The 27,275-nt window shown below is 41.5% G+C and overlaps 2 protein-coding genes across 2 annotated transcripts in view; one reads left to right on the top strand and one right to left on the bottom strand.

The window, feature by feature from the left end:
* Window positions 1-556: 556 nt before the first annotated feature.
* itpka (inositol-trisphosphate 3-kinase A) lies at window positions 557-15,242 on the top strand. The gene is made up of 7 exons (XM_074692328.1): window positions 557-1,171; window positions 9,268-9,367; window positions 9,827-10,040; window positions 11,873-12,077; window positions 12,532-12,633; window positions 13,093-13,164; window positions 14,370-15,242. Exons 1-7 carry the CDS (start codon window positions 755-757, stop codon window positions 14,622-14,624), a joined length of 1,365 nt encoding a protein of 454 aa, XP_074548429.1. The 5' UTR covers window positions 557-754; the 3' UTR covers window positions 14,625-15,242.
* An 85-nt stretch (window positions 15,243-15,327) lies between these two features.
* ltk (leukocyte receptor tyrosine kinase) overlaps window positions 15,328-27,275 on the bottom strand; it is a 66,094-nt gene continuing 54,146 nt past the window's right edge. Inside the window, exons 20-29 of the mRNA XM_074692722.1 lie at window positions 25,741-25,927; window positions 25,563-25,653; window positions 24,534-24,598; window positions 24,075-24,204; window positions 23,888-23,985; window positions 22,065-22,157; window positions 21,813-21,914; window positions 20,289-20,423; window positions 18,361-18,451; window positions 15,328-18,231 (exon numbers count right to left, since the gene is read on the bottom strand). Coding sequence (XP_074548823.1) covers window positions 17,185-18,231; window positions 18,361-18,451; window positions 20,289-20,423; window positions 21,813-21,914; window positions 22,065-22,157; window positions 23,888-23,985; window positions 24,075-24,204; window positions 24,534-24,598; window positions 25,563-25,653; window positions 25,741-25,927 — 2,039 coding nt within the window. The 3' untranslated portion in view covers window positions 15,328-17,184. The remainder of the gene's footprint in view (window positions 18,232-18,360; window positions 18,452-20,288; window positions 20,424-21,812; window positions 21,915-22,064; window positions 22,158-23,887; window positions 23,986-24,074; window positions 24,205-24,533; window positions 24,599-25,562; window positions 25,654-25,740; window positions 25,928-27,275) is intronic.

Raw genomic sequence — 27,275 nt, 5'->3', positions numbered from 1 at the left:
CAATGGGTGTGTTGAGTGGTTTGTTGACCTTTCCCGTGAACTACTTTTAAACTATATATCCTCCCCACGCTGTTCTTGCAGAGAAATGCGATTTGGTGAGCAATTAAGATGCACAGGAGCGCCCCCTCCTGATGCCATGATGACTACTGAAAAAAACCACATCTTTACTTTAGTTTTTGTATTCTTCAGTCAGACCACCGGAGATAACAAAAAATTAAGTCACACAACCGAAATGTTTTCGGTCCTACATAACGGTTGGTTTGTGTTTTTCATTTCAAACTGTATTTTTGCGTAAAAATCGCCACACTCTAAGGTGTTAAGTTGGTTTAAAACTGAAACTGTGCAGGTAATGAACTCATTAGTAAACTGGACAGCTTGTGAGAAGTTCAGTTCAAACTTTGGCGTGTCGGTTGCCTTAACCTTTCAGTCAGGAAGCTGTAGAGTCAATGCGGAAGGTAGTCTGTGTACAGTTGTGTGAAGGAGTGCGCCGGCGCGCGCGCGTGTGAATCGCGTCGAAGCGCGAGCCACTCCACCTCCTGAGAGGGGTTCCCCTTTACAACAGTACGCCAAGAGCAGGGACACTGACGGAGCTTTCTACTGTTTGCAAACTCGTGCAATAAACAACAAGGAAGTCTCGTAGAGGACCTGCTGGAGACCTGAGCTCAGAGTGCGGTTCTGAAAGTGAAATGACCAGATTTGAAGGCTGATTTAAACCGATTCTGCGCCTCTCGTGCGCTCTCACCTAGGATCTCCAATGCCCAAAGAGTACAGGAGAAAGTCCTCTAAAGACTTGGGGATATCTGGAACTCCCTTAACCGAGGGCTCACGTCCAGAGAGAAGAACAGCCGGGAAGTCCTCTCAGATCTGCGATGATTTGGTGCAGAAAGCCGCTCAGCTCAGCGCTTCATCCACAACCGAAGCGCCTCTCGTGATGGATGCTCGTCGGGTACCGCAGGTGACCATCACCCCGGAGGGAGGCGGCTCCTCACGGGAGATGCAGCAAGAGGATCTGGAGGATCCGGTGGATGGTACCCTGCGCAGGAAACTGTCCAACTCTTCCATCTCCTCCACGGGCTCCTCCGTTGCGGAGTCCGAGGATGATTTACTGAGTGACAACGAGAGCAAAAGCAAAGGGATCGTCACGTTAGAGCCTCTGGTGGACACAGGAGAGGTGAGGACAACTTAACCATTTCATACAAAAAGTAAAGGGCTATCCAAGTGGTTCCTCAGGTGGAGGTGTCATGGATCACTATTTTGTTTTTTCAAGGGGTTCAGGATCAAATATGTCACAAATAGCTTGCAGTATGTTTAATTCTCAAAACACTGTAAAATACTCACAATGCATTGATAAATAAGCTTAACTCTTCCCACAAAGGGCATCCAAGAACAGAAACATTTGTAAGCCCTCACTTCCCTTCTGTTATTTCAAAGCTGCATCCCCTTTAACTCTCATGTTACAGAAAAGTGCTGATGTTTCGAAAACCAAACAGTGAAGCACAGCAGCACACAAATAGCAGTCAGCAAACTGTTCGACTTCCTCGCAGTAAACCACTGGGATCTTTGTCTGCAGTGACAGAGGATGACAACAACAGCGTTTACTATTATCAAGAAAAAGTTTTGCAGAAAAGAAATGATGCACTGAGAAGTAAATGTCTGCAGTTTGAACAGTTGTGACCCCCCAGGATCACTCAAGACATTGAGTGGACAGTGGTCTTAAGTATTACAAAAGCCTCTCTTATCACCTCAGTGATTCAGTAAAAGGAACTGACAGATTCACAATTCAACAACTTTTTTTGGTCAAAGTTTTTTTTTCACATTTTGATTGTTTTTGTGACTTTTTCTCTGTGCTGTTTTTTCCCCCCATTTTCCATTTGTGCATTTGTGCCAAAATGCATGTATTGCAAGCTAAATATAAGGTTCTTCACAGGTTGCTGCTTTGAAGGCTTAATCTCTAACCTTAAATACTGCGTGCTCCCTTCATCACTGAAGGATCAGCCTTTACCTTAACTTCATTAGATGCTGAGGGTGGAATACATCTGCCTGGGCAGTTTTTGCTGATAAAGCCTAATAAGACTTACTCAGTCTTAACATGCAAACGATACGTTTTTACACGCCTTCTCCCACACACAAACTCTAGTTGTGAGCATCTAGATTGGGATGGATCACTTTTTGTGTGTGTGATTTCTGGAAAGTTGTGTGTGATGGCAATGAGTCATCTCTAGTTGTTCCTGGTTACTATAATCTCCTTTTTGTTGACAGTACCACCACCACACTCCGTCTTTAAGACTTCCCTGCTCTCTTTGCTTTCTCCATGCATGGTCTGTGGCTGTCACTTTCCTTTAAACACAGTGAATACACATTGTCCATTAAGCCTGTGTAACTGTGTGTGTCTGCATGAGAGAGAAAGAAGGAGAAGGGGGGTGAGGATGTTTCCAGTGTTCGCTCAGTGTCACATTGTCCACTTGTGCGGCTCACTTTCCTCAGCAGATAAATCACCCTTTGTATATTTGCTCCTCAAAGGCATCATAACTTTGATATAAATTTGCTCTTACCCTTTAGGATCGCCCACACACACACACACACACACACACACACACACACACACACACAGACACACATGTCAGCACAGGCTAACAAGTCATTGTGTAATATAGTGTTTTCGTGGCTAATTCGAGCCCTGGCCTTTGACATTTAACGAAGAAGCACTTCAGGAAGTCAAAAACTCTTGTGCTCAAGTACTTACTCACGCTTGCATTCATGCTTAAAAACTCTTCAGCTTTAAGGCAGCAGGGTAAAAACGGGCTCAGAGTTTCAGCAGAATAACAGTCTTACAATGGTTTTAATTATCACTCAGAGGTGACAGCTCAGATTAACATAGAAGGAATAAGATGTGACTGCAGACCAGCAACACCTGGCAGACTGACTCACACCGTCTCACTGTCACCAGAAAATGAAGTGATGGAAAATTAGATTTCAGTCATTTAGCTGTTCTGACTGCTCAGATCAGCACGTGTCAGAGTGACACACACACAAACACACACTCAAACTAACACACACGCACCCATACAAACTGACACAGAGACACACACTCACACATCAGTGTTACAACAGAAGGGCGTGTCTGACGAAGCAGAGAGCCTCTAACAAAACCAGCCAGCAAGCAAACACAAGCCTAATCCGAGTAATAACTATTGACTTAGGAGGGTAAACAAAACTTTATTAGCCTTAAAATGACTGCTTTTCTTTTTATCAAGCTGCCCACAGTGCTTGTTTATCTCTAAAATCAGCAGATACAGCTTTACTAACTGAAAAATTAAGATTTGATCGTAAACAATGATAAACTATAATGTGGAACCTATGTTGAATGAGTGTTTACTCTTTTTGGCTTGTGATGAACGGAAAACGTGAAGAGTCAGAGGGTCTCAGTTATATTTTGGTAACAAATGCAAATTTTCTGCTCAGTTGATCATCTTAAGTTAAGAACTGTCTGATCTTTAGTTGCTGTTTCTTCTTTTGGACTAAATTTCAATGCTAGATCTTATGTGGGACTAAAACTAAAAACTTAGGTATGTAACATTGCTCCACCCACGGTGGAGCAGAATGTTGTACATTTTGCCGAGTGAGCCATTGCATATTTATTTCACTAGGGTTTTGAATGCTGAACCTTTATTTTATAAATATATTTACAGCAATATGTTGGTTCAGTTGAAGAACAACAGCAATGAACTCATTAATGGCCTGTGTCCACTGCTGGTATTTGCAGCACCTGTTTACTACATAAAATCACAGTTCAGTGCTCATAGTGGTAAGAAAAAAAATGTTGTCAGCTTTTTCACCAGTGTGAAGATGGCTCTCAGATGATAATGTTTCATTTTGGAATGCTGCTTCTCATCGGTGTCACTCTCTGATCACAGATCAATCAAAATCAAAAGGCTATGGTAGAAATACTAAGAGCACTGAGAGCACAACAAGCAGCAGAAGGAGGGCCTGTGTCCACTTACTGCAGCTTTTGTAACATCAGTGCCTTTTTCCTTAACCAAACCAAAGCAGTTCAGTGTTTTTTAAGCACCTAGCCCTCAGTGTGTGATGTTTTGTAATGTCAAGTTCAAGGCGCCCTCAGACAAAAATATTTCAACTTCTGGAACAGATCTGTGCTCATTGGTGTCCCTTCTTCCTCAATGAGCAATTCAGTTCAAGTAGGGGTGGGTATTCCTGTATTTACTTTGTCAATGACAAAAAAGTCTCTGCTCTTATTAGAACATGATACTTCTCAGTTGTTGATTTTTGTGTAATACTGTTGATCAGAAGCAGTAGCTATAGAAAGTGCTGTGAGCTAACTCATCGTCACCCTATTAAAATAATGGCTTAAGTCATTTTTTGAGGAAATTGAGTTTTTGGCTTAAATTATCTCTTGATAATGCTGGCCATCACTGGTAAAATGTCTTAAATCTTTATCTAAAATGATCATGCTTTTTATGCCCCATAGGACAATGGCCCTTGTCAAGAAGGTTACTTAGGCCATTTTATTTATAGCCTCAATCAAAATTTTTGATTATGGAAGCCGTAAACATCAGTTCCAGCTGGTGAATGATTAAGTTCACTATCAAAAAGGCTGGGGTAAAATTTTGTGTAGCAACTTAGTCTAAATTTTACAAGTTACAGTTTAACTTCAATTTTAGCTACTTAGAGCTAGCTACCTTTTCCTGGCTAGCCCACTTATTTATGTAACCAAACATAAATGAGCACAAGGCAACAATACCCCTCAAAGTTTTCTACAGTTTCATTTAGCAGACGTCTTTGTCCAAAGCAATGTAGAATACAAGCAAGGGTTTAGTAGACAGAAGGGAAAACCTAATGTGTGACAAAAGGCTACAAGTTTTCTGGCTGCAGGTGCTACCATTAAGTGCAAGAAGATTTTTTTTATTTCATTTTTTGCCAGAAGAGAAGAGTCAGATTCAGTGCCTAAGTGTTCCCTGAACTGATGAGTTTTCAGACATCACTTAAAGTAGAAAGGGACTCTGTGGATTGTATAGAGTTCGGTAATTCATTCCACCATTTGGGAACAACAGAGGAGAAGAGTCTGGCTAGAGATTTAGAGCCACGCTGGGCTGGGAGCACCAGGCGTCTTTCACAAGCAGAGCATAGTGGGCGAGAAGGAGAGTGGACCTGGATGAGGGACCCCAGGAAGACAGGAGCTATTCTTGTCAATGTTTTGTAAGCCAGAAGAAGAGCTTTGAATTTGATTCAAGCTGCCACTGGCACTGGCAAAAAATGTAAGCCAGTGAAGAGAAATCAACAGCAGGGTGACAGGTGCTGTGCAGTTTTGCTTTTTGGTAGGAGATGTATGTGTATGACTACTCAACATATAATTTACCTGACATTTGTTCAATTTAGGTTTGAGCTATTTACATTTTGAATTTGCTTTATGGGGTTAAAGGACAGTTAATGGTCAGGTTTCAAAAAGTTGTCAAAACTGGGTGTTGGAAATGGGTGAAGTTCAATAAAAACCCAGCAAAAAAGACCTGGAGGAGTGAGGAAAGGGACTGCCTCCTGACCAATTTGATTTACCTGGCATTTGTTTGCTTTAACTCAGGGTAATTTCAGTTTTGAGTTTGCACTATTGAATGAAAGGGAAGTTGAAGCCAAGTTTAAAGTAGCCTAAGTCAGACTAGAATATTAGAAAAACTGGCCTAAATCACTTTATTCTTTAATGCTACATGATTGACACACAATGTTCTCTGCATGTCAACAGTCATCTTCTGTGAAGGCCTTTTTGATTGAAATGATAATAAATATAATTTGCTCTGAATTTGGTAAAGTTTTTGTGTTTTCCCCAAAACTTGAAAAAATGACTTAGGCCATTATTTTGATAGGGTGATTTTATGTAATATAGCAACAATACATTTAGTTGATGGACACAGTGCTCAATAGGAAAAAAAAGTTATTTGAAGTCATTTGAAAGAGAAGAAAAATACAAAATACTTAGCCTGTTTAAGCTTTTAACAGTTTATGTTTTTTAGAGAAATGAGAAGAATTTACTGGAGGATTGTTTCTTTAGTATTCATCCAATTTATTAGCAGATTAGCTGTACAGAAGAGTAACCATCTGTCAGGAATGTAAATCATACCTTCTCTGAAGTTTCATATCTTGAATACTCAAAGTAAGGCTCTTCTGATCTGAGCAATCTTGAACCTAACTTCTAAGCAGAGCTGAATTTAAAAGAGCGACAGCCGTGTTATCACTTCAAACTCCTGAGATTCCTGTCATCACGACTGACCTGACGACCAGTCGTGTTTCTCGTCATTTGTTGTCAAAGTCAGTAAAATGTGTAAACTGTAAACACAGACAGGGTTTTTCTGTTTCTGTAAAAACTCTGAGTTTCCATCCTCGCCCTGCTTGAGAAAACGCGTTACACCACGTGGCTTTACTTTACAACAAACATAACACAACCAAATGTTAACATGGGAATAGTGTCTATTCAAAGGAAGCTCTCCATGGGTCTGTCTGCATGAAAAAAAACAAGCAACAGAGCTAACTACACAGCCTGTTAGTGGAAGAGGAACACCTCCACTCTGATATTATCAGTAAACAAGCAGCAGCACATTAAGTGAAGCAAATCAGCTGACATTTAACAGAGAGCGTCTGCTGCTGCAGGCTTGTGTTATTACTGAGGAGGTGAAGACACTGGAGCGTGAGAGTCCCTGTTTCATTTCCTGTTTTAATCTGAACACACAATAAGATGACCTCTCCAGAGCCCAAAGATAAGAGCCCAGAGATTGTGGAATTTTTCCTGTTGAATACCTGGGAGTTTCTCCGTTTGTCTTTTAACTCCTCTGAAGATGTGTCTGGAAATATAATTCTGTCAGTGTGTGAGGGGTTTAAAGAGTTTTGTGGAAATGAAAAAAACAAGCAGTTCCTCACAAGTGTGAAAAACTGCACTGTCTGTGAAATATGCAAGCTGTTACTGTGTTTTCTCTCAGTATGTGTTTGTGTGTATTTGTGTGTGCGTTTCTGTGTGTGTGTGTGTGTGCATAGTGACAGACAAACAGAGAAAGAAGGAGAAAGTGACGGCAGTAGGAGTAGAGTCCTTTGACAAACAACCGGGAAAAAGCAAACAGCTCTGCCAGGAGAAGATAATTCAGCTGTCAGTCATTTTTCAAATTTATTGCTTTATTTATTTTGCTTTGTTTGGATGCAGTGCATACATTGTTGTGTTTAAAAAAGTCACACGACACCAATAAAAAAAAAAAAAAAAAAAAGTCGACATTGCTAACAAGTGAGTGGAAGAAGAGTGGCTAGCATCAAGTGTAGTGTCCCCTTGAAATGTTGGTGTAAAAGCTGCAGATTTTCCTTTTAGCATGACAAATTATGCGTGTTTTATGTGGTGTGAAAACAGAAATCAGTCTTGAATTTAAAAGCTATGATGCCACACAGTTGCTGCAGCCTTATGTCTGTGAATTTAGAGGACCGCTGCAGATTGTGAATCAGAGTCGCAGTTATAATGCTAGAGATGCTGAGTAGAGATGTTAGGTACAGATACAAGTTTCCACAGAAATGGCATTTGAGTGACCTAGATGTGAGGTTTCAGTGAGGGGAGAACAAAGCCTGGCATCAGCTCTACTGCTGAAAACTGCTTGTATACTCTGATTTTAGTCAGATAGGGTCGAACTGACCAAGTCACTATAAAGCAGTTCTTCTTGTTATTAGATCATCATGCGCACATTAACGGACACAGAATTTAATTTAGATATGGGATAATGTATGTTTCAGGTGAGTGAGTAAAGTGGTCTGCATTTATATGCTGAATGTAGAAATGCTGAGCCCCAAATGCTGAGCCCTAACCCTAAACCCTAACCCCGTATGAGTCCATCAGCAACATCGCCATTGCTTTCAGTGGGGAAAAAAATGTTAAAAGTTCTGAAAATACATGCACACACCTCCCGAAAATGCTGAATTATTAACAATTTAAATGGTAAAAATCTGTAGAAATTTGTAGGAGTAGCGTTTCAACATGGATAACCAGACATGCACTGATCGATTGGCTGGCTGATTTCCTTAATTTTGGGAGATCGGTGATTGGAGATTGGTAATTGGTGATTGGTGATTGGTGATCAGCCTATCCTTACATATGAAACTGATCATTGCTTCACTGTTTGTTTCACAAGTATTGTACAATGATTTTCAATAAAATAAGATTGGATCATTAAAGGTATATGCTGTCAGTTATAAAAAATAAAAATAAAAATCAATACCGGCCCAAATCTGTATCAGCAGGTCGGGCTTTTTAAAGATTGGTGATCGGTGATCAGCCAGAAAATTGTGATCGGTGCACCTCTAATAACCAGTTTTAACCAAGTGGCAACCTCTAGTCTGAGAATATGAGACAATGCAGAAGTGCTAAAATCTGCTGTTTCTCAAGTGTTCGCTTGAGGCTGGCTCCAGAAGTATCAGAAGTCACATACACACCAAGCCAAAAAAGCTGTTTTCAAAGCAGAAATTAACTTATTTACAGCCTGGTTCAAAAAACGTCTCCTGTCTGAGTCGCTAATTTTACTACCGGCACCCACTGCTCAGGGGTGAATTTTTTTCTAACGCGGCCGTTCAGAGGAAATTAAGATCACGAGCTCCCCCAAAAAGAGGCACAGCTAAGGGTCACGTGACCGACGGGCGCCCTATGGCTGGAGGCAAAGCCCTTGCTACTACCAATATGGCCGCTATAGCCGATATCTTTCATTTTCCTTTTCAGAAACAGACGGGTGACGTCCATGTTTTATACAGTCTATGGTTTTAACATCCCTCTCTAGTTTCTCCATGTTCTTCCTCCTCTGGTCTTATTTTTCATCCAAACCATAAATCCACAGTCCTGTACTCTCCAAATAAATCTCGAAATACATTATACCTAAAATAATATCTAAAGAAATAAAAAAATATCTTAATATTGAAGATATCCTTCAGTTGCTCATCAATTTCATTGGAAAAAAACACTTTTGCCACATGGTCTACAGGAGCAGGTAAAGCCATAGACTACAGAAATGTGCCTGACACCTTCTGGTTGATCCTTCTGATACTGTGTTTGGTGTGATCTGGTTGTCCTTGGTGTCAATCTCTTATGTTAAGTTAACAACCGTTGTTATCAGTTTTCAGCCTTTCATAATCAAGCGTTTGACGCAGCCTGGGGATCAACAGAAACCAGGGTAATGCATTTTTATTATTGATATGTCCCGATTATTGTATTCACTTGTTTGTTTTCTTGCATTTCGTCTCCAGAGCAAGCCGCCATGGTGGAAGTTAAAGACAATCGTCCACTGGCCCTTCAGTGCTACCCACAGGAGGAAAGTGAACTGGGTACAGCTGGCCGGGCATAAAGGTACAACCTGTACAGGACATCAAACAATACTCACAACACCTTTCACACCTCCTCCTGGGGCCTCTTATGTCCCAGTTTTTGCTTTTCGTGCCACAAAGATTAGCCTGTTTTGGTGCAGTCTTTGACACTCTTAAGTGGCATCACACAGTGTTTTTGTTGTTGTTGTTGTTGTTGTATCAGCTCCTTTTGAGAAGAAAAGAGACTCAGTCACAGTTAAAACACTTCAGGCGAGCAGACACTTTCTGCCATGAATGATTGTGGTCTTCTTTCAACATTGTTTCCCTGCAGCCGAATAAAACAGTAATTTTATAAAGAGCCCACTCAGGCTTAAGATCACTGAAAGAACTGTATCCATTTGTCCTTTTTGTTCTCTTACGTCCCTGTTCGACATTTCATCTTTTCTTCCCCTCTGTTTGTGAAACCCAGAGTTTCAGTTTCTTTTTTTTTGTCTCATGTCAGGAAACTTCAAAGCAGCAGACGAGGGCACCATCCTGAAGAAGTTCTCTGAAAATGAGATGCAGTGTTTCGAGAAGCTGAGGGGGGATGTTCTGCTCCCATTTGTGCCCGGTTATCATGGAGTCGTGGAAAAAGATGGAGAGTCCTTCCTTCATATGACTGACCTGTTGGCCAACTTTGACCTCCCTAATGTCATGGACTGCAAGATGGGCGTGAGGTACGGAAGGGACCTTAGCATCACTGGAAACCATAATCATGCACTGATGTTAAAGTGATGCATGTCTTTGTAGTTTATTTTGATGAAAATATTAAGTCAATACTTGATTATGTAAGATAACTTTATAAAAGTGTGTGATGTTCTTGTTGATCCCCATTTTCTGAAAGCTGTAATTGTGACATTTGATGCACTCTGGTGACAGCATGTGCTGCCTGCAGTGTTTGTGCTCTGAAGGGAACACCTGTTATAACTGCAGACTACATGCTGGCTTCCTGCCACTGCGGGGCGGGTGCCTCATTTTATCGCGTGCACAGGCACAAGCACACACACACAAACACACACACACACACACACACACACACACACACACACACACACACACACATACACACACACACACACACACACACACACACACACACACACACACACACACACACACACAATCATGCATACCAAATAGGCTTGCACATAAATACGCATGATTGCACACATGAGTGTAAACATGCGTGTGTTAGTGTATGCATAGATCCACAGGTGAAGACAGTCTCTGCTCAGTGGAGAACTTTGCTTCCGAGTAACAGGCCATGATGCATGCACGCAAACATACCACCCACACACACACACACACAGAGTCACTGAACTCTCAGACACACATATTATAACACAGGTCAGGATATACTGTTCAATTCTTTTAGTTTTTAATCAGTGTTTGTGTGTGTGTGAGTGTTTGTATTTCAGAAACTACACATGCAGAAACGCGTACAAACACACACTCAGGGTGTCCCTGGAGACTCCCCTCTGTCAAAAACACTCAACCACAGTGCTGCAAAACCACTTACTTAGACTAGCGCACACACATACACACACAGTCTCTCACAAGGTTGCACACAGCACTGGAGTCTCCTCTCAGCTTCCTCCTTTCGTTCAGAGAGGAAGTGCACACTCACAAACTGAAACTGAAATTCAAATCTTTTTGGACGTGACCGACTCTGGTGTGAATAAGCCAAGTGTGAACACACTACTGGGCAGAATCTAATACTCAGACTGAAGGCTGCACCCTGACACCGTGCAGATCAGTGATCACAATTTTTGCAAAGGTGAACATCATTGAAAAAATCGGATGAGACTTTTGAGGTGCAACAGAAAAGAGTCTTTGATGAAAAGCCCTCAAACACCTCTGCAAGCTATTTTTTAAATGTTTTATTTTATGTATCGTGATAAGTGTTGGATGCATGGTTGTCAGGGGGGGGGGGGGGGGGGGGGGGGGGGGGGGGGGGGGGGGTGAAGTCTCCAAAATAATTTATTTGGAAAATTAAGCTGCAAATTAAAAAAAAAAAACACATGCTGCAATCAGAACAAATATAACCCCATAAAGTTGCATTCTGCAAACGTCAAATGCGTGTAATCAAACACCTTAAATCAAAAGGGCCCAAGTTTGTCTCTGTTGGCTATACTTGTTTGTAAAATACTGCTCCAGTAACATACCTCACCTAAGTCCAGCCCAATGCAGTGCCCCCTGCAGGCTTGGAGCTACATTAGTTTTAAGGTCTACCTGTTGTTGACAACACATCGTTTGAGCTTTTGCAGCTGGTTTATTCATAACTGTTTCCCCATTTTCAGGAAGTTTTCCTTTAATGTCATAGTTTTAGGTTACCATTTAATACAATTCAGTCAGAGGGTGAACTGAATTTTGTTTTCATTGAAAAAGTATTTTTGCAAACACAAATCAATCCACTTTCAACTAACAAACAGACAAATAAATCGAAAGTCAATAAGCAACCTGTAAACACACTCCTCCAGTAAAGCATCTCTTCCTCTGTCTCTTTCAGGACGTATTTGGAGGATGAGCTGGTCCGAGCTCGAGAGCGACCCAGGCCAAGAGAGGATCTATACAATAAGATGGTGGAGGTGGACAGTGAGGGGCCGACTCCTCAGGAGCACTTCCAACGAGGAGTCACCAAACCTCGCTACATGCAGTGGAGGGAGAGCATGAGCTCCACCAACATGATGGGCTTCAGGATAGAGGGCATCAAGGTAGAGGGCGTGTCTGCCATGAATCTTTGAGCCTGTAGTTGAAATTTGGAGGTTAAATCGACTTAGTTTGATGTAATGAGCAGCATTCACATGCTTTGATTTGGGAGTTAGCAAACATACACCACATAAAGGACGAACGCTGGAAGAGCTGAGGAACTGGACTGAAGTGAACTGCAAGGATCTGAAACTGAGATAACAACTAAACACAGAACAGATTCAGACTTGTCAGCAGCAGGACAGTTGTTTGATAGAGAAAGAGATTAAATCTGAGCTAACAGGCTAACATGTTGTATTGGTGCTTCAAACTTGAATCACAATTTTCAAATAATTTCTGTCCTATCATTTCTACGTGCTGCAAAACCACAAAAACATCAAACGAAAAAAAAATGTCACAAGAAATGTCTGTCTTTATCCCAAATCCTTTGTGCATTTATGTTCTTTCTTCTCTTTTCAGAAAAGTGATGGGACGTGTCGCACTGACTTCAAGAAAACCCGATCGCAGCAGGACGTCATTCAGGTCTTCAGGGAGTTTGTTGAAGACAACGTCGGCATCATTGTACGTGGCATCTTTATTTTTTTTGTACACATGCGTAGTCATGTGTTTAATGAAGGACACAGGAAAAACAACAGAATGCACTGTTATATACACAAAGCAACCCCACAGGCATTTCTTAAAACATTACATAAACGGACAGAGCGCTGGGCTAAGCTCTCACATCCGTGTTCACTGTTTGAACAAATGTAAATTATTTTGTAGACACAGTCTGAAAAGGGACTGGGCCTGTCTGCCGAAAGAAAACAGCCTTAAAGTGTTTGAACTGCAGAAAGTAAATATTCACTCTGTCACGCTGTTTGACTTTTCTATTATGACAAAAGGTTCCCGGGTATACACGCTCTCTACACCCTGTTACACCTACAGCTTTTCATAGATGCTTCTAGATTAAAGATATTAAGAGATGAAATCTGAGTCTTACAGTGTTTGATGATATGCTTTTCTTTGTCTCCTGAAACACAGGAGTCTTATCTGAGCAGGCTGACAGACATCCAGCAGGCCCTGAAGACATCTGACTTCTTCAGGCAGCACGAGGTGATGACTGATCCACAGATGAGCGACGAGTTAAAGTTCAACAAACACTCAGAGCCTCAAAACACTTTAAAGCTAACTTTTCTCCAGGGATGCACCTTTTTTTTAAAGTGTGCTTTTGTGGCATCTGTGTTATTTGTCATGTTGTGGCATTTGACACCTGAAGTTGTCGTGTTTGGCTGAGATCTGGCAGCTCAGGTCACGTACACATCAGTTCATTTCCCTTGTGCTCGGCACAGCTGTGGCTTCATAACCACAGACCTGTCAGATTAGATTAAGTTTCCTTTATTGTCATCAACCCCTCTTCAATTCAGAATGCTAACATCTGAATGTTTCTATACTGGATGCTACTCAAGATTATTACAAAAATGTTGTAAGCCTACATTGAATTCAGCTGAGTTTTTAGCCAGTTTTGCATTTAAAGGTAACCTGGGTGATGATTTAAACTTTTGATTTTTAGCTAACTGAATTGTTTGCTATTAAATCTCTTTCAGCTTTCTTTCTGTTAGCTTAGTTTTACCAAAGAAACTTTTGCCGTCTCCTCTGCTGTGTTTTGATGCTGGTCTATGCTGTTTATTTTTTTACTTTCAAGTTAGCTAACTAGCTTTTCTAACATTGTATTTTTCAGTTTCTACCAAGTTGTCTCTGTGACACATGTCCATCTATTTCAAATTTTATCCTTCACTTTAAGCTAACTTTAAACTTTTACTTTAAAACTAGCTATCAGTTTAATCTAGTCGTCTTCAGGCCTGCTTTTGACCTAGCTTAGCGTCAGCTGTCAATCCATTACTTTAACCCTTGCTAGCTATGCTAATTTAGTGTCTTCCTGCTAGGACAAGCTTACCTTTTCTTTCAAAAACAATCTGATTTTTTAACATTATTACCTATTATTTAACTGGTTAACTATTATTTTGAGGCTGTAACATCTTAGCAGTTTTTGTTACTGTTAAAGAACTCTCTATTAGCTTATCGTTACATTTGCTAACAGTCTCAGTTTCAACAAATGCACTTTGTTAAACTTTATTGAACTTTATTAAACAATAAAACCTAAATATCATTTTCCACTCAGTGGATTGACTGTTGTGCCACAAACCTCCAGGATTAAAATGATGCCTGCTGGAAACCATTATTAGAACAAATGATCTGGATGAACAAGAGCAGAGGAAATGTAAGCACATGCTAACATGAACCCTTCTTGTTTGTCATAGGTCATTGGCAGCTCTCTGCTCTTTATCCATGACCACACGGGCAATGCTGAGGTCTGGATTATTGACTTTGGAAAGACCACAGGGCTACCAGAGGGCCAGACACTGAACCACAACATCCCCTGGCAGGAAGGCAACCGAGAGGACGGCTACCTGTGGGGACTGGAAAATCTCATCCAAACACTGAAGATTGTGAGCAGTGAAGGGACCAGTGGAGAAACATGTTGCTCAGTTACCAAAGAAACAGATAGTCAGTGACCTCTGGCTTTTAGAGGGGTGAAGGGAACTCAGACATATTTGGTGAACATCATGAAGATGTTACGATGTTTAGCGTAGCTCAGATAGAGTTTTTTAAAACCACTGACAGAAAAGATACACGGAGCAGAGAGAGTTTGTCACTATTTCCTGGATAGATGAGCAAATAAACTGACACTAATTCAACTTCTCATACGGTGAACAGAAGTGAAAGTTTAAAGATTCTGCATTTCCCTTTCAGGCATTGGATGATACATATGAAGAAACCGTTCATTATATATGATTTCATTCAAGTTTAAGTTCATGCATGACTGGGCCTCAGACCTCATAGTCATACGACTACTGCACATAACACACGTTCATTATAGAAAAACAAAGTGTATAAGGATTTCAGTTTGAAAACTCTTCAAACAAACTCTTTATTCTACAACAGTTTGATTTCTTCCACTGATCGTTTTTTTATCTGTAATCAAACTTTAAGTTAATCTTATGATTAAATCCTGATCACCTTTATTTCATGTGCCATGACAAAATGTGTAGGAGCTGTACACTTCACTGTTTGTTTTAGCACAACCTTTGGTTTGGTTTAAGATGTATGTGAATGAGAATGTATATGGAATTAAAAAGGGAAATGTTATTTAAAAAGGGATTTTTGTCAGACTGGTTGAACTTTTCTTGTTCCATATTAAGCAAACGATCACACAAATACAATCAATATATATATTTATTTTTTTCAGGGCACAGTTAGGTTAGATGAAAGTGTGAAATACAGTATATTGCATAGAGTGCACTTTTGGTTGAGGTGTGGAACATCCTCAGCTACATAAAGAATGCAGAAAAATGTTTCAATATAACAGGTAAAAAACAACAAGGATGTTTTTCTTAGAGGGAATTTTCAAATAAGTCAACATTTCTTCATGGTACAAGTCTTAGAACAGAAAACAATACTTTGCCCATTAAGGGACCAAGGTACAAAATCAAATAGACAAAATTCATGTTAGGATGAAAAAACGAAAGCTACCCAATGGATTTAATAAGAATAACATAAATACTGAGTATATATTTTTAACAACTGAGATACTTGCAGCAGCATGTTTGCTATACCAAAGCTGAAGAGTCTCCCCCTGCTGAGTAAACATAGGAACTACCTGTACTGCATCAGCATCAGCAGATGCAGCGTCGAGGTATCGAATGGCAGTGATCAACTACAAATACAAATCCATCAATAACATAAGTGAATACAAATGAAACAGCTACAAATACAGTTAGTCCAGTGTATGACGGTAAGTACAAAAATAGCAAATATTTTCACAGCTGCATGGTTGTCAGCAAACTCTACAAGCGTACATGTTCAGGAGACTGTCCATTATACAAGGAAATATTGAGACATCAGGAAATAGAGTCAGGAACATGGTTTGAAACATGTAAAATAATCAGGATTGATGAAGTTTGGCATGAAAAAGATGTCAGTGTGAGCAGTCGAAACCTTCATCAACCAGTACAACACTTTAGAAACACAGAACTAGGATCTTTAGATTTGCATCGCTATTTTTTGCAGTGTTTTTTTGAGTCTGAGACCATGGATCTCAGCAAAAAAAATGGTGGACTACACTCTAAAAGAAATTAGTTTTGAGGTAAGTGGCAAATTTCATCTTCAATATTTTTCCAGGAAACATGTTGTGATTTTTTAGAAACATTTGTCCAACCTTGGGCATCAGCCTGGCAGAATTAAAGTAACTAACTTAAAGATAAATAAATCATCATGTTTTATAATCCTATTATGCTGGTGAAGGCTTTGTGTCCCAGATCTCTAACAGAAGAAAGATGAGCAAATATAAAGAAGGTTTATTTCTATAGTTTTTTTTCTGTTTGTTCAGGGTTATATGCTATGTGAATAGCTTTTATTTCAGTAAATTCAAAAAATAGTTTTGTTTTGTAGATAATTCTTCACATTATTCAGGATGAAAGGAAACTAGAATTCTGGAAGATTACCTGGTTGCACTATCATAACCTTAAAAACTAATAAAATGCAGGATGTTAGAGAAACTTTCAAATGTAAAATATATATTTCTTTTTTTTGGTGTGACACAACATGCTTTGAGATTCTCTGCCCAATGGCTCAACATTTTGCTGCTTGTTTAGGTCATTCTGTACACTACTAATAAAAAAAGAAACTCACTCACCAAGATGCAACAAAAAATACTGCCAAAGCATTCATGAATAGAGCACAACTAAACCAAACAGTAGAAATAAAAGGGTCAGACTTTACAGCAGTTATTCATGTCATGTGTTGTGGTCACTGAGGATGTGCAGGGCCTCGTGTTGCCTTCAGTGTTCTGCTTACAGTGCACCAGAAGTCTCTTTGTATCACAGTGTAGAGGAGCGTTTGTGGCGTGTGAGTGTCTGAGTGTGTTTTCCAGCATTCCAGGAACTCTGATAATTTGATGTTGTGGCTCTCAGACCGTGGTGAGGACCCTTGTGTTTGTTCTTACTAGCTGCAGATATCCAGAACTCATGTCACGGGTTGTTATCATCCAGAATCCCCTTTTCAGTTGTTTGTTACTTAGAAGGGGGTAACGCTGAGGTCTTCAGACAGAGAGAAGCCTGAGTCTCGGTCTCGTGTGGGTTTCTCAGCCTTGGTGTGTCTCCTCACGTCCTCATGTCCGTAGCTGGCGTGGCGTTTCAGCAGCAGTTTGGGCATGCAGGAAGAGGAGGCGTGGAGGCCTAAAGTCAGTCCCAGACTGGTTCCTGAGGAGACACTGGGAGCTGAGCTGGTGTTGGTGATGGTTTCTGAAGCTTTGGGCTTAACCAGGGGTAAGCTTTCTGCCTCGTAACTTTGCTCATCATAGGCGTAGTTGACGTTGCCACATGGGAAACTCTGCAGTTTAGCCAGGTCCATGCCAGCTTTACTGCTGCCCCCTGCTGGGGGTTTATGGGAGGACGAGCTCATGGCAGCTTGGGCCTGGCATGAAGGGGACGGAGCTGAGGAAGTGCAGAGGCTGGAGGGGTTGTCACATCCAGCATCATGGCTCTCTGGAGTCAGGCTGCAGGTCTGAGGGGCCTGAGTGCTAGAGGTTCCAGCAGACGAGCCTGAGAGCGGCATGGACTGAGTGTGAGAAAGAGCTTTCTTCCCCCTAAAGTTTTCTAAAACCCAGGATCCGTATGTGGGGTTCCACAGGTTCTTCGTCTTGTTCTTTAGCCTCTGGCTCCCTGAAGAGGAGCTGTTCCTGGAGCATGGCCGGTGATGAGGAGGCTCAGGGTGGAACCAGTGGCTTCCTGGGCATATCCCTGCTGTTGCTACACCAGGAGCAGGGACTGACTCAGCCCAGGAGGGCTCCAGAGTCTCACGACATGATGTCACTTCCTGGTGGACAGGCTGGGTTCTCTGGAGGAGCAGGCGAGGTTTTGTCGGCTGTGGGGGTAGAGGGGTGGAACCCAAGCCGAGGGAGGAAAGACCGAGCTGCGAGGAATCCTGGGTAACAGGATGGGACACGAGGAGAGGGGTGAGGCTGGTGGAGGTGTGGTCAGAGGGGCGGATTATTAAACCACTGTCATCCTCTGAGGTGGGGCTGTATTCCACAGGCAGGGGTGTGTTGATCACATCTGGGTCCTGGAATGGGAAGAGAATGAATGCATGCATACACTCAAACACACACACACATATGCACATGCAAACACACAGACTCGTTGAAACACACACAAAGATTTTCATAGCTCTGCTGATGAATGTCAGTCATACCTGAGAGCAGTAATTGATTCTCTCCAGGATGGAGGAAAAGTTTGGTCGATGCTCGGGACAGTGCTGCCAGCACTGAGTCATGATTCGATAACTGCACAGACACAAATTTCACACATAAATGTCATTTTTCCTCATACATCATAGATAATAATCCTATGTCCAGCACATGAAAGATACAACAATATATTTCACACTTTTGGAACTGGATGCTGTTTTCTGAGCTCAATGTGGACAAAGAAGTAAAGGAACTATTGCACATTTGGTGCCAAACTTGTTGGACACTCATCGTACGTGTCATTTCTATTTTTTCCCAACTCACTCATCATTTTTCCACCCATTTTAACTTTCATCCCCCGAAGCAGGGATCCCTGTAGCCACAGACTAACAAAAGCCTGGTTTCACACTGTGGGAGCCTGGGACACACAGCACTGCTTTAACTCATGAAGAAACATCTGGACTGATAAAATATAATGGAATTTTTTTGATCAGTGGGAGATGCAATTTTTTGTTCCTTATCTCCCAATGAACACACACAAACACACACACACTACCAAGGGCTATTTTCTACATGGGGTACAGAGTACAGCCATGTGATCCAGCATCAAAAACGAGAAAACATTTAAAGACGCTCTCTCTTTGATGTTCAGTACACAGGGCATTAGTTATTATTAAATCTAGTCTGATAGTCGACGTGTTCAGAGTTTAAATAATTAATGAAGTTGAACCCAGCGAACGCTGCTATTCCTCTTGCAGGAGTGTTCATATGTCTCTGCCACTTTGTGAGAATATAAAATCAGTCCATCTGAAAAAAACAGCACATTGAAATGTCTGGGTTGTCTGCGTCATTAGGGGCACACAGGAAGGAGAAAAGAGAAATGTCTTGTTACAGCAGAGCAGACCGAGCTGAAACCAGGTGTGTAACTACTAACAAGCACCTGACTCGGACTCATGTCACACTGTAACACATCTTTGAACAATCAAGAACTTAATCCAACCTCTCAGAGCCCTGAATGCAACTCAAGAACTACACTATGAAACTACGGTCCGTCAGACACGTCACACTTCACTCTGCACATCATGTTTCAGACCACTTAAATAGAACTTTAATTTTCTTATTGAAGATTTTTTTCTTTTTTGTCCTTCATCAGTCATGGTTTGCACTCATGGTTTCAAGTGTCAGAAACACAAAAACTCTTACACCTAATATCTGTTTCAATAACTATATCAAAATACTTATTAGAAATGCACCGATTGATCAGTCGACCGATCGATTGATGCTGAATTCCTTAATTTGGGGTGACTGGTGATCAGCCCGTCCTTACATAAAAAACTGATCTTATATACCTCCAGGAAGGTCTGACAGCCAGCCTTTGTTGCTTTTTGCTCTGAGACCTAAAACTCAGGACACTTTATTGGTTGTTTAAGTTAAAACATAAAGATTTTATTGTTTCAAAGGCATTGTTCAATGATTTTCAATAAAATAAGACTGGAACATTGAAGGTATATGCTGCCAGTTGTGAAAAATAAAAATAAAAATCGGTATGGCCAGGTTAGGCTTTTTAAAGGACGGTGATCGATGATTGGCAGGAAAATTGTGATCAGTGCATCCCTAGATATAATAAATGTATACTTTTTTTTAACTGTATGTTGTTAATCTTGTTGTATTGTTATTTCTTATCTTGTCAAAGGAGCGCTGGGTAGCTGTCTCAGAGGTTTATCCCATTCTGGTCTTCCCTTGTCTAAGTTTGTTTTCTTATATGTCTTGGAGGGGATGTAACTGCAATTTCGTTGTACTTGTTGCAATGACAAATAGAGTTCGATCATAAGGGTATCATCCTGTCTCTGTGAAGAATTCAGAAAAACTCCCCAAAACCTTCACTTGAATATTTTCAGGCACATCTATTTTTCTGGACTCTGTCAGTACTCACACAGGCCCCGGGCAGCTCTTAGGAGGATCCATCCTGCCTCCACTAGTGACAAACTCCAGCACTTCTTGGTTGGTTTTGCAGGGATACGGCATGTAACCCAGGGAGAAGATCTCCCAGAGCAGCACCCCGAACGACCTGCAGGGGGAGAGACAGCTCAACAGCTGGGTTGACTCCATCATGTGGATCAGATATTGAGCATTTCCTGTTCCCATCCTCTTCAGACTGAGGATGGTAGAGTCAGAACTATATATCACTTCACCCAGATGGAGATGTGATCGCACATTGGCAGGAGGCCAGGACTGAATTAGAGAAAGCTTTTATCTGTGACAAACTACAAACTTCCAGAGTCGTCTTTAGACTGTTCTCTTTTCCAGTTCAGAGTGATTCTCATTTCTACTCTGTGTTTCTGCAGCTTGTTCTCAAATTCCAAAACAGTATTTTTGTGTGGTCCAAACACATTAAAAGACAGCCAGAACAGAGGATTATTAAACACCCAATAATATTTTTAAATGCTTGAAATGTGTTTTCAAAACATCTTTGATAATCTCGCCACATCTTTAACGACATCTGAATAACCCATAATATTGTAATAGTGTGTCAGACCTCCCTTAATATGAAGTGATGCAGCCTTTTCCCACATGGTGTGCTGAGCTCTAGTAGTCAGGAAACCACACGAGACAGAACTTCTGACTTTGGAAAACTTTCCTCTATTAAAAAAACCTAGAGCAAGTTTGCCTCTTCTGAGTTTAATTATTCTTTCATGGTCAGTTGTGACTGATCCTGCTCGTAATCCCACCACCATGTTTGGCTGTGAGCTTGAGTGAACAGCTGTTTATGTCCACAGGCTACAATTATTTGATTTGCAACTGTAAACAAGACTTTTTCAAGCTTGATCTGCAACAAAGACTCTCTGTGTTCTCTCCAGAAAAAAAGACGTGATGGTGTTTGGCCCATGCTGAATATATTTTTCTTCATTCGGTGAACAGGTGGTTTTTCAAGTCTACACTTCAGTTCACATGGACAGGAGGTTGTTGGCTCAGATGAAGCCGTCTCTTGAATACAGATGCTTGCTTCATTTTCTGCTCTTTAGACGGAAAGTCTTCTGTATGTCTTACTGTTTGTGTTGAGGACTTAAAATGTAAAAAGGATTCTTAAAGCCTATGCTGTAATGACCACTTTGAAATGAGCTGAGATGAGTTGTAAAGCTAAGAGAGTGCTAAGTGTTTAGAGACGTCTCTCTGACGTTGTTATGCTGAAAAAAACTATTTTCAAAGCTAATCTGTTTTCCAATTCTCTCTACACCATCTGTTATGAGCTGTTTGTTGTCAAAAATAACATGTGATGTGATATTTCTAAGGATGTGTGAGTGAGTGATGTATGTGGTGCGACGCATGTAAAGCAAAACCTATCCTTCTACACAAAATACTGAGTGTCCACCTATTAAATTAGATACAGAGCTTAGCTGTGGATCTATTCATCCAGAGGCGACGTGTACAGCTCTCATTGTGTGTTTTGTATTCATACCATGTATCAGTCTTGCAAGTGAAGATTCCCTCCATGAAGGCCTCTGGGGGCATCCATTTGACTGGCAGCATTGCACGACCACCTTTCCTGTAATAGCTAGCTCTGGAGGAGAAAAAAATGATTTCCAAGTTTCCATCCATCATCACTTCAGTATAAAAAAGAAGACATCTGTGTGTGACAGAGACATCAGCATGAGTCATCCCATGTGCCTTGCTATGCCGACTGACGCTGATGAAGATTCAGAACACTGACCTGTAAATGTCTCGTGCCATTCCAAAGTCTCCTATTTTGGCAACTCTGTCTGGTCCAGGGCAAGTAAGAAGACAATTCCTAGCAGCGATATCTCTGAAAAACACAAGATCTGTTATGAAACGTAGCTTCGTGATTGCACATTACTCTCATGACTTTTTAAAATGATTTGTGTTACAACACATCACGATCAGAACTCAATGTTCTCCCATTACAGTGATAAAATACAGTGGACATACATATGAGAAATTATGTGGATGGTTTAAATTGAACTGTCACTGACTGGAACAATGTGCCCTTCAGTAATTGAGCTAAATGTTGATATGACCACATTTTCTTGTCTGTTACACAACAGCTATCATTTGGTAACAGCTTCTGCATAGACTAGCCTTCAAATTTGACCCCTCTCATTGAGATTTATTCATGAATTCCTCCACAGTAGCTGGAATATGATGTTATCTTAAGGAAATGAGGTGTATACCAAATTATAGTTACATCAGCCACTTTTTTACATGTGACTCTGGTAACTTCTCTTAACAGAATGCAGCACATACACTCACCAGTCACTTTATTAGGTACACTTTGCTTATACCGGGTTAGACCCCTTTTGCCTTCAGAACTGCCCTAATCCTTTGTGGCATAGATTCAACAAGGTACTGGAAACATTCCTCAGAGAGTTTGGTCCATATTGACATGATAGCATCACACAATAGCTGCAGATTTGTTGTCTGAACATCCATGATGAGAATCTCCCGTTCCACCACATCCCAAAGGTGCTCTATTGGATTGAGATCTGGGGACTGTGGAGGACATTTGAGTACAGGGAACTCATCGTCATGTTGAAGAAAGCAGTCTGAGATGGTTCCAGCTTTATGACATGGAGCGTTATCCTGCTGGAAGTAGCCATCAGAAGATGGGTACACTGTGCTCATAAAGGGATGAACATGGTCAGCAACAATACTCAGGTAGGCTGTGGACTTTAAACCATGCTCAGTTGGTACTAAGGGGCCCAAAGTGAGCCAAGAAAATATCCCCCACACCATCACACCACCAGCAGCAGCCTGAACCGTTGATACAAGGCAGGATGGATCAATGCTTTCATGTTGTTGATGCCAAATTCTGACTCTACCATCCGAATGTGGAGCAGAAATCTAGACTCATCAGACCAGGCAACGTTTTTCCAATCTTCTATTGTCCAGTTTTGGTGTTGCTGTGTGAATTGTAGCCTCAATTTCCTGTTCTTAGCTCACAGGAGGGTCACCCGGTGTGGTCTTCTGCTGCTGTAGCCCATCTGCCTCAAGGTTGGACGTGTTGTGTGTTCAGAGATGCTCTTCTGCAGACCTCGGTTGTAACCAGTGGTTATTTGAGTTACTGTTGCCTTTCTATCAGCTCCAACCAGTCTGTCCATTCTCCTCTGACCTCTGACATCAACAAGACATTTTGACCCACAGAACTGCTGCTCACTGGATATTTTCTCTTTTTGGACCATTCTCTGTAAACCCTAGAGATGGTTGTGGGTTAAAATCCCAGTAGATCAGCAGTTTCTGAAATACTCAGAACAGCCCATCTGGCACCAACAACCATGCCACGTTCAAAGTCCCCTAAATCACCTTTCTTTCCCATTCTGATGCTCGGTTTGAACTGCAGCAGATCTTCTTGACCATGGCTACATGCCAAAATACATTAAGTTGCTGCCATGTGATTGGCTGATTGGAAATTTGCATCAACAAGCATTTGGACAGGTGTGCCAAATAAAGTGCCCAGTGAGCGTACTACTCCATTTGTTTTTAAACAAAGCTTAGAGTAACAGAGTATAGATCTGGAACCTGTGTATGAAGTGATTTTCCTCCAGGTAGCGACACCCAAAGGCGATATCTCTGGCCATCCGCAGCAGGTCCCGCATGGTGAGACAAGAGGTCTGGCCCTGGAGACAGCACAGCTCAATTTGGTGAAACGAGAACCTCCCCCCCACACACCCTCACACACACACACACACATGTTGAGCAGACGTACAGCTCGTGGCCTGTTCTGTCTCAGGAAGCTCTTCATGTCTCCTCCAGTCATCAGCTCCAGCAGGATGAAACGTGGCAGGATGTTCAGGCTGACGCCGATGCAGCGCACTATGTTGTCATGGCTGAACTTACTGCACAGAAAAATGAACAACATTAGGGTTAGCATGTCTTTACGTGCATTTTTTAAATCATATTTTTATAAAATTATGTGTTTGCAGTAGCTATGAATGCAGAGCGGGGTACATATGCTGCAAAATTAGCTTTTAATGAGTGAGGTATGTGGATCCAGGAGTTCTCCCCTCCACCCACAGGAACATGCTAAGCCTTAAAGCAAAGCCAGTTGTTCGCAGCTAAAGCCAGACTCTGGATATGTGACTGACACGCCAAATGATCTGTTAAGAATTATGCACAGGGGGAACAAAGTCTGGTGTGCACAGCAAGCCAACAGCTGTACATGTACCTCATAATCAACGCCTCCATCAGGAAATCCATTTCATCCTGTTCAGAGCAGATTTCTGGAAGAGTCTGTGGAGCAAAAAGAGACAGGGAGGCTGTTTGAGGTGTGTGTAAATGTCTGTGACCCTGCTCAAAAGGGAAGACATCATTAGAGCTAATCAGCAGGCAGCAAACACACGTGGAGCTCGCTTAGGTCTTTTTGTTTTTGCTCTGAGTGGTTTCCAAGCCAGTTATTTCAGAAGTTTGGTTGGACATCTTCCCATTTCTGTCATTTGGAGTCATCTACAGTATCATCTGTGCAGCAGTGGTGTGTTTTTACTCCCAGAACAAACCCCTGTAATAAATTTATCTCCACCAAGGAGGTTATGTTTTGGGAATTTGTTTTTCTGTGAACAAATAACTCCAAAAGTTACCAACAGATCTTGAGGAAATTTTCAGGAAATGTTCAAAATGGGATAAGGAAGATGTGATTAAATTTTGGAGGTGATCTGGATCACCGTCTGGATCCAGGATATATTTAAATGATTCTTTATCATTGTGAGATAGGGCTGTTTTCACCATATGTGTATATAACTCCAGGATAAATGGTTGGATTGCTTTGAAAAACAACACAAGACAAGGTCACCATAATTTCTGACAGATGTATGATCCAGATCCTGGCAATATTCTGGATACTAAGATCCAGAATATGAAATATGTACTGGGTCATCATAATTTTCATCACTGTCAGGAAACAAATTGTGGAACAAACCTATTACTAACACCAAATTGTAGCAGACAGTCTGCTGAAAGGGAGTATAACATTAAAGTAGGACTAAAGTGTTGGTGACAATCACAATATGCTTGGTGGAGGTCAGTGCTCTACAAAAACCTTTCTTCTGAAATCCTTAAAGCTCTTACAGCCTTTAGCACCGCATGCGATGTCACTGACTTAATTACATGTGATTAAACAACTCCTGATGAGTTCCTGTTATCTAACATTATCTAACACTTTGAATAACGTCTTCAAGTGCTTCACAAAGTGGGATCTGACCTTTATTGCCACCTGCATGGGACTGTTGTCCGTGCTCATCCCCAACACTTGTCCTTCGTACACCTCACCAAACGCTCCATGGCCAAGAGCTCTAAAACAGAAATATAAAAGAGTTAAGAAGAAACCACCATCATAGCCCAGAGGTGACTTTTTGAATATACACCCTGGTGTGCTGCACCTGAGAAGTGTGATGTTCTTTCGCGGTACTTCCTTCAGTTCGTTGAGCGACGCAGCCTTCCCTGCAAAGCAGTAGTTGGGGTTGTAGTCTGTCATGATGGTGGAGGAGCGGATCTTACTAAGCTTGTACTCTGGACTCTGCAGACGCCCCCTCACCGCATGCAGGTCGTTCTTCCTGCGGTACCACACTAAAGACAAAGAGGGGACAGAGACAAGATTGTTAAACTTCTGACTGATAGAAGCAACCTCCTTAAGGAGCAGTTACATGAGGAGGGGTGAAGCCATAGCTCAGTGCAGAATCAACATTTTTGTTAACAACACAAACTATGCTGAAAAAATCAGACTGCTCGTAAAAAGTTTGCTAATTTTGTTCTAAATGAGATCTTTAAGGATGTAGTATTCAACCTTGGAAACCTTCTGTAATAATCTTTGGCATCTACTCTAACCACATTTTAACTTGATCAGTGATAGTTCTGCCAGAGACACAGAGAAGTTTTGCTCATGATGGCCGGTGCAACTTGGTGTTGCTCAACTAAAGCAAGGTTTTCATGAGTATGTAGCTCACTTTTTCTAATCTAGTCAAACATTTTGGTCAAAATTTGGCTGGCTGAAGTGTGATCAGTTAAAGATAATAAGGCTTTGCAAAACTCTTTCACGGGCTACAAAGATTTTTTTTCTAAATATGCATTAGAACCTCTGAAGCCCAGGAAACACACACTAACGATGGAAAGTGGTTGATTACTCCTTTAAGCTGACTAACTCCTTTGAAACAGACTTTAGGTGTGCGCACAAACTTCATGTAAGACGTCCTCTCCTTGGTTACTGTTCTTAGTCTTTCTGTTGCCAGTGAGTTTGGACTCACCCGCCATGGAGGCAGCCCATGTCCCCGATGCAGGTTGGTAGTCTGCCAGGGAGGGGGGTGTTGCGTGCAGGTAAGAGGTGCCGTTGAGCCATCGCCCGGTGCAGGTGCTAGTGACTCAGAGGGGGAAGGTGGGGTGAGGAGTGGGTTGAGGAGGAGAATTAGGAGGAAGGGGAGCAGGAGGAGGATGGGTAGGAGGAGATGGGGCACCCAGGGGAACAGACTACCTCCCTGCATGGGGGAGATCTCAGGTGAACAGACACCATTAACCTAAAGTGTGTGTGTTCAATGGAAAGTAACATCTGGGTAGGATTTTATTAGTATTTGGTTTATTAAGTTTCACACATTTACACACGATGCAGTTAGTGAAACAGTCAGATTCCTCATCAAATAGATTTGACTCCTCACCTTGCTCTGCATTTCACTCACCCCAGATGTTTTGTTTGGTATTCACATGAGTACAGTGCCATGCAGTTACACAGCACAGCTGTTTGCTCATAGCTGGTTATAATCAGCACAACAACACTCTCATCTGCATTTAATATTCTCCTGATCACTGTCAGAGTGTGTGCACGTTCCTATTAGGTGGGACTCAAACTTTGAGCATCAAAGTTTCAAATACAAACACTTCTAATTCCCTCGTTCACAAACACCATTTATCTTGTGGTTGATACATG

Source organism: Halichoeres trimaculatus, unplaced genomic scaffold, assembly GCF_033239565.1.
Source record: "Halichoeres trimaculatus isolate MK-OKI-2021-1 unplaced genomic scaffold, fHalTri1.1 fHalTri1_scaffold_17, whole genome shotgun sequence".
NCBI lineage: Eukaryota > Metazoa > Chordata > Actinopteri > Labriformes > Labridae > Halichoeres > Halichoeres trimaculatus.
This window is presented reverse-complemented; position numbering and strand designations above follow the sequence as displayed.

Coding starts and splice junctions, on each gene's coding strand:
- itpka (XM_074692328.1), top strand. CDS start 755: ATGCCCAAAGAGTACAGGAGAAAGTCCTCTAAAGACTTGGGGATATCT. Junction 1,172..9,267: donor CTCTGGTGGACACAGGAGAG/GTGAGGACAACT, acceptor TTTCGTCTCCAG/AGCAAGCCGCCATGGTGGAA. Junction 10,041..11,872: donor GACTGCAAGATGGGCGTGAG/GTACGGAAGGGA, acceptor TGTCTCTTTCAG/GACGTATTTGGAGGATGAGC.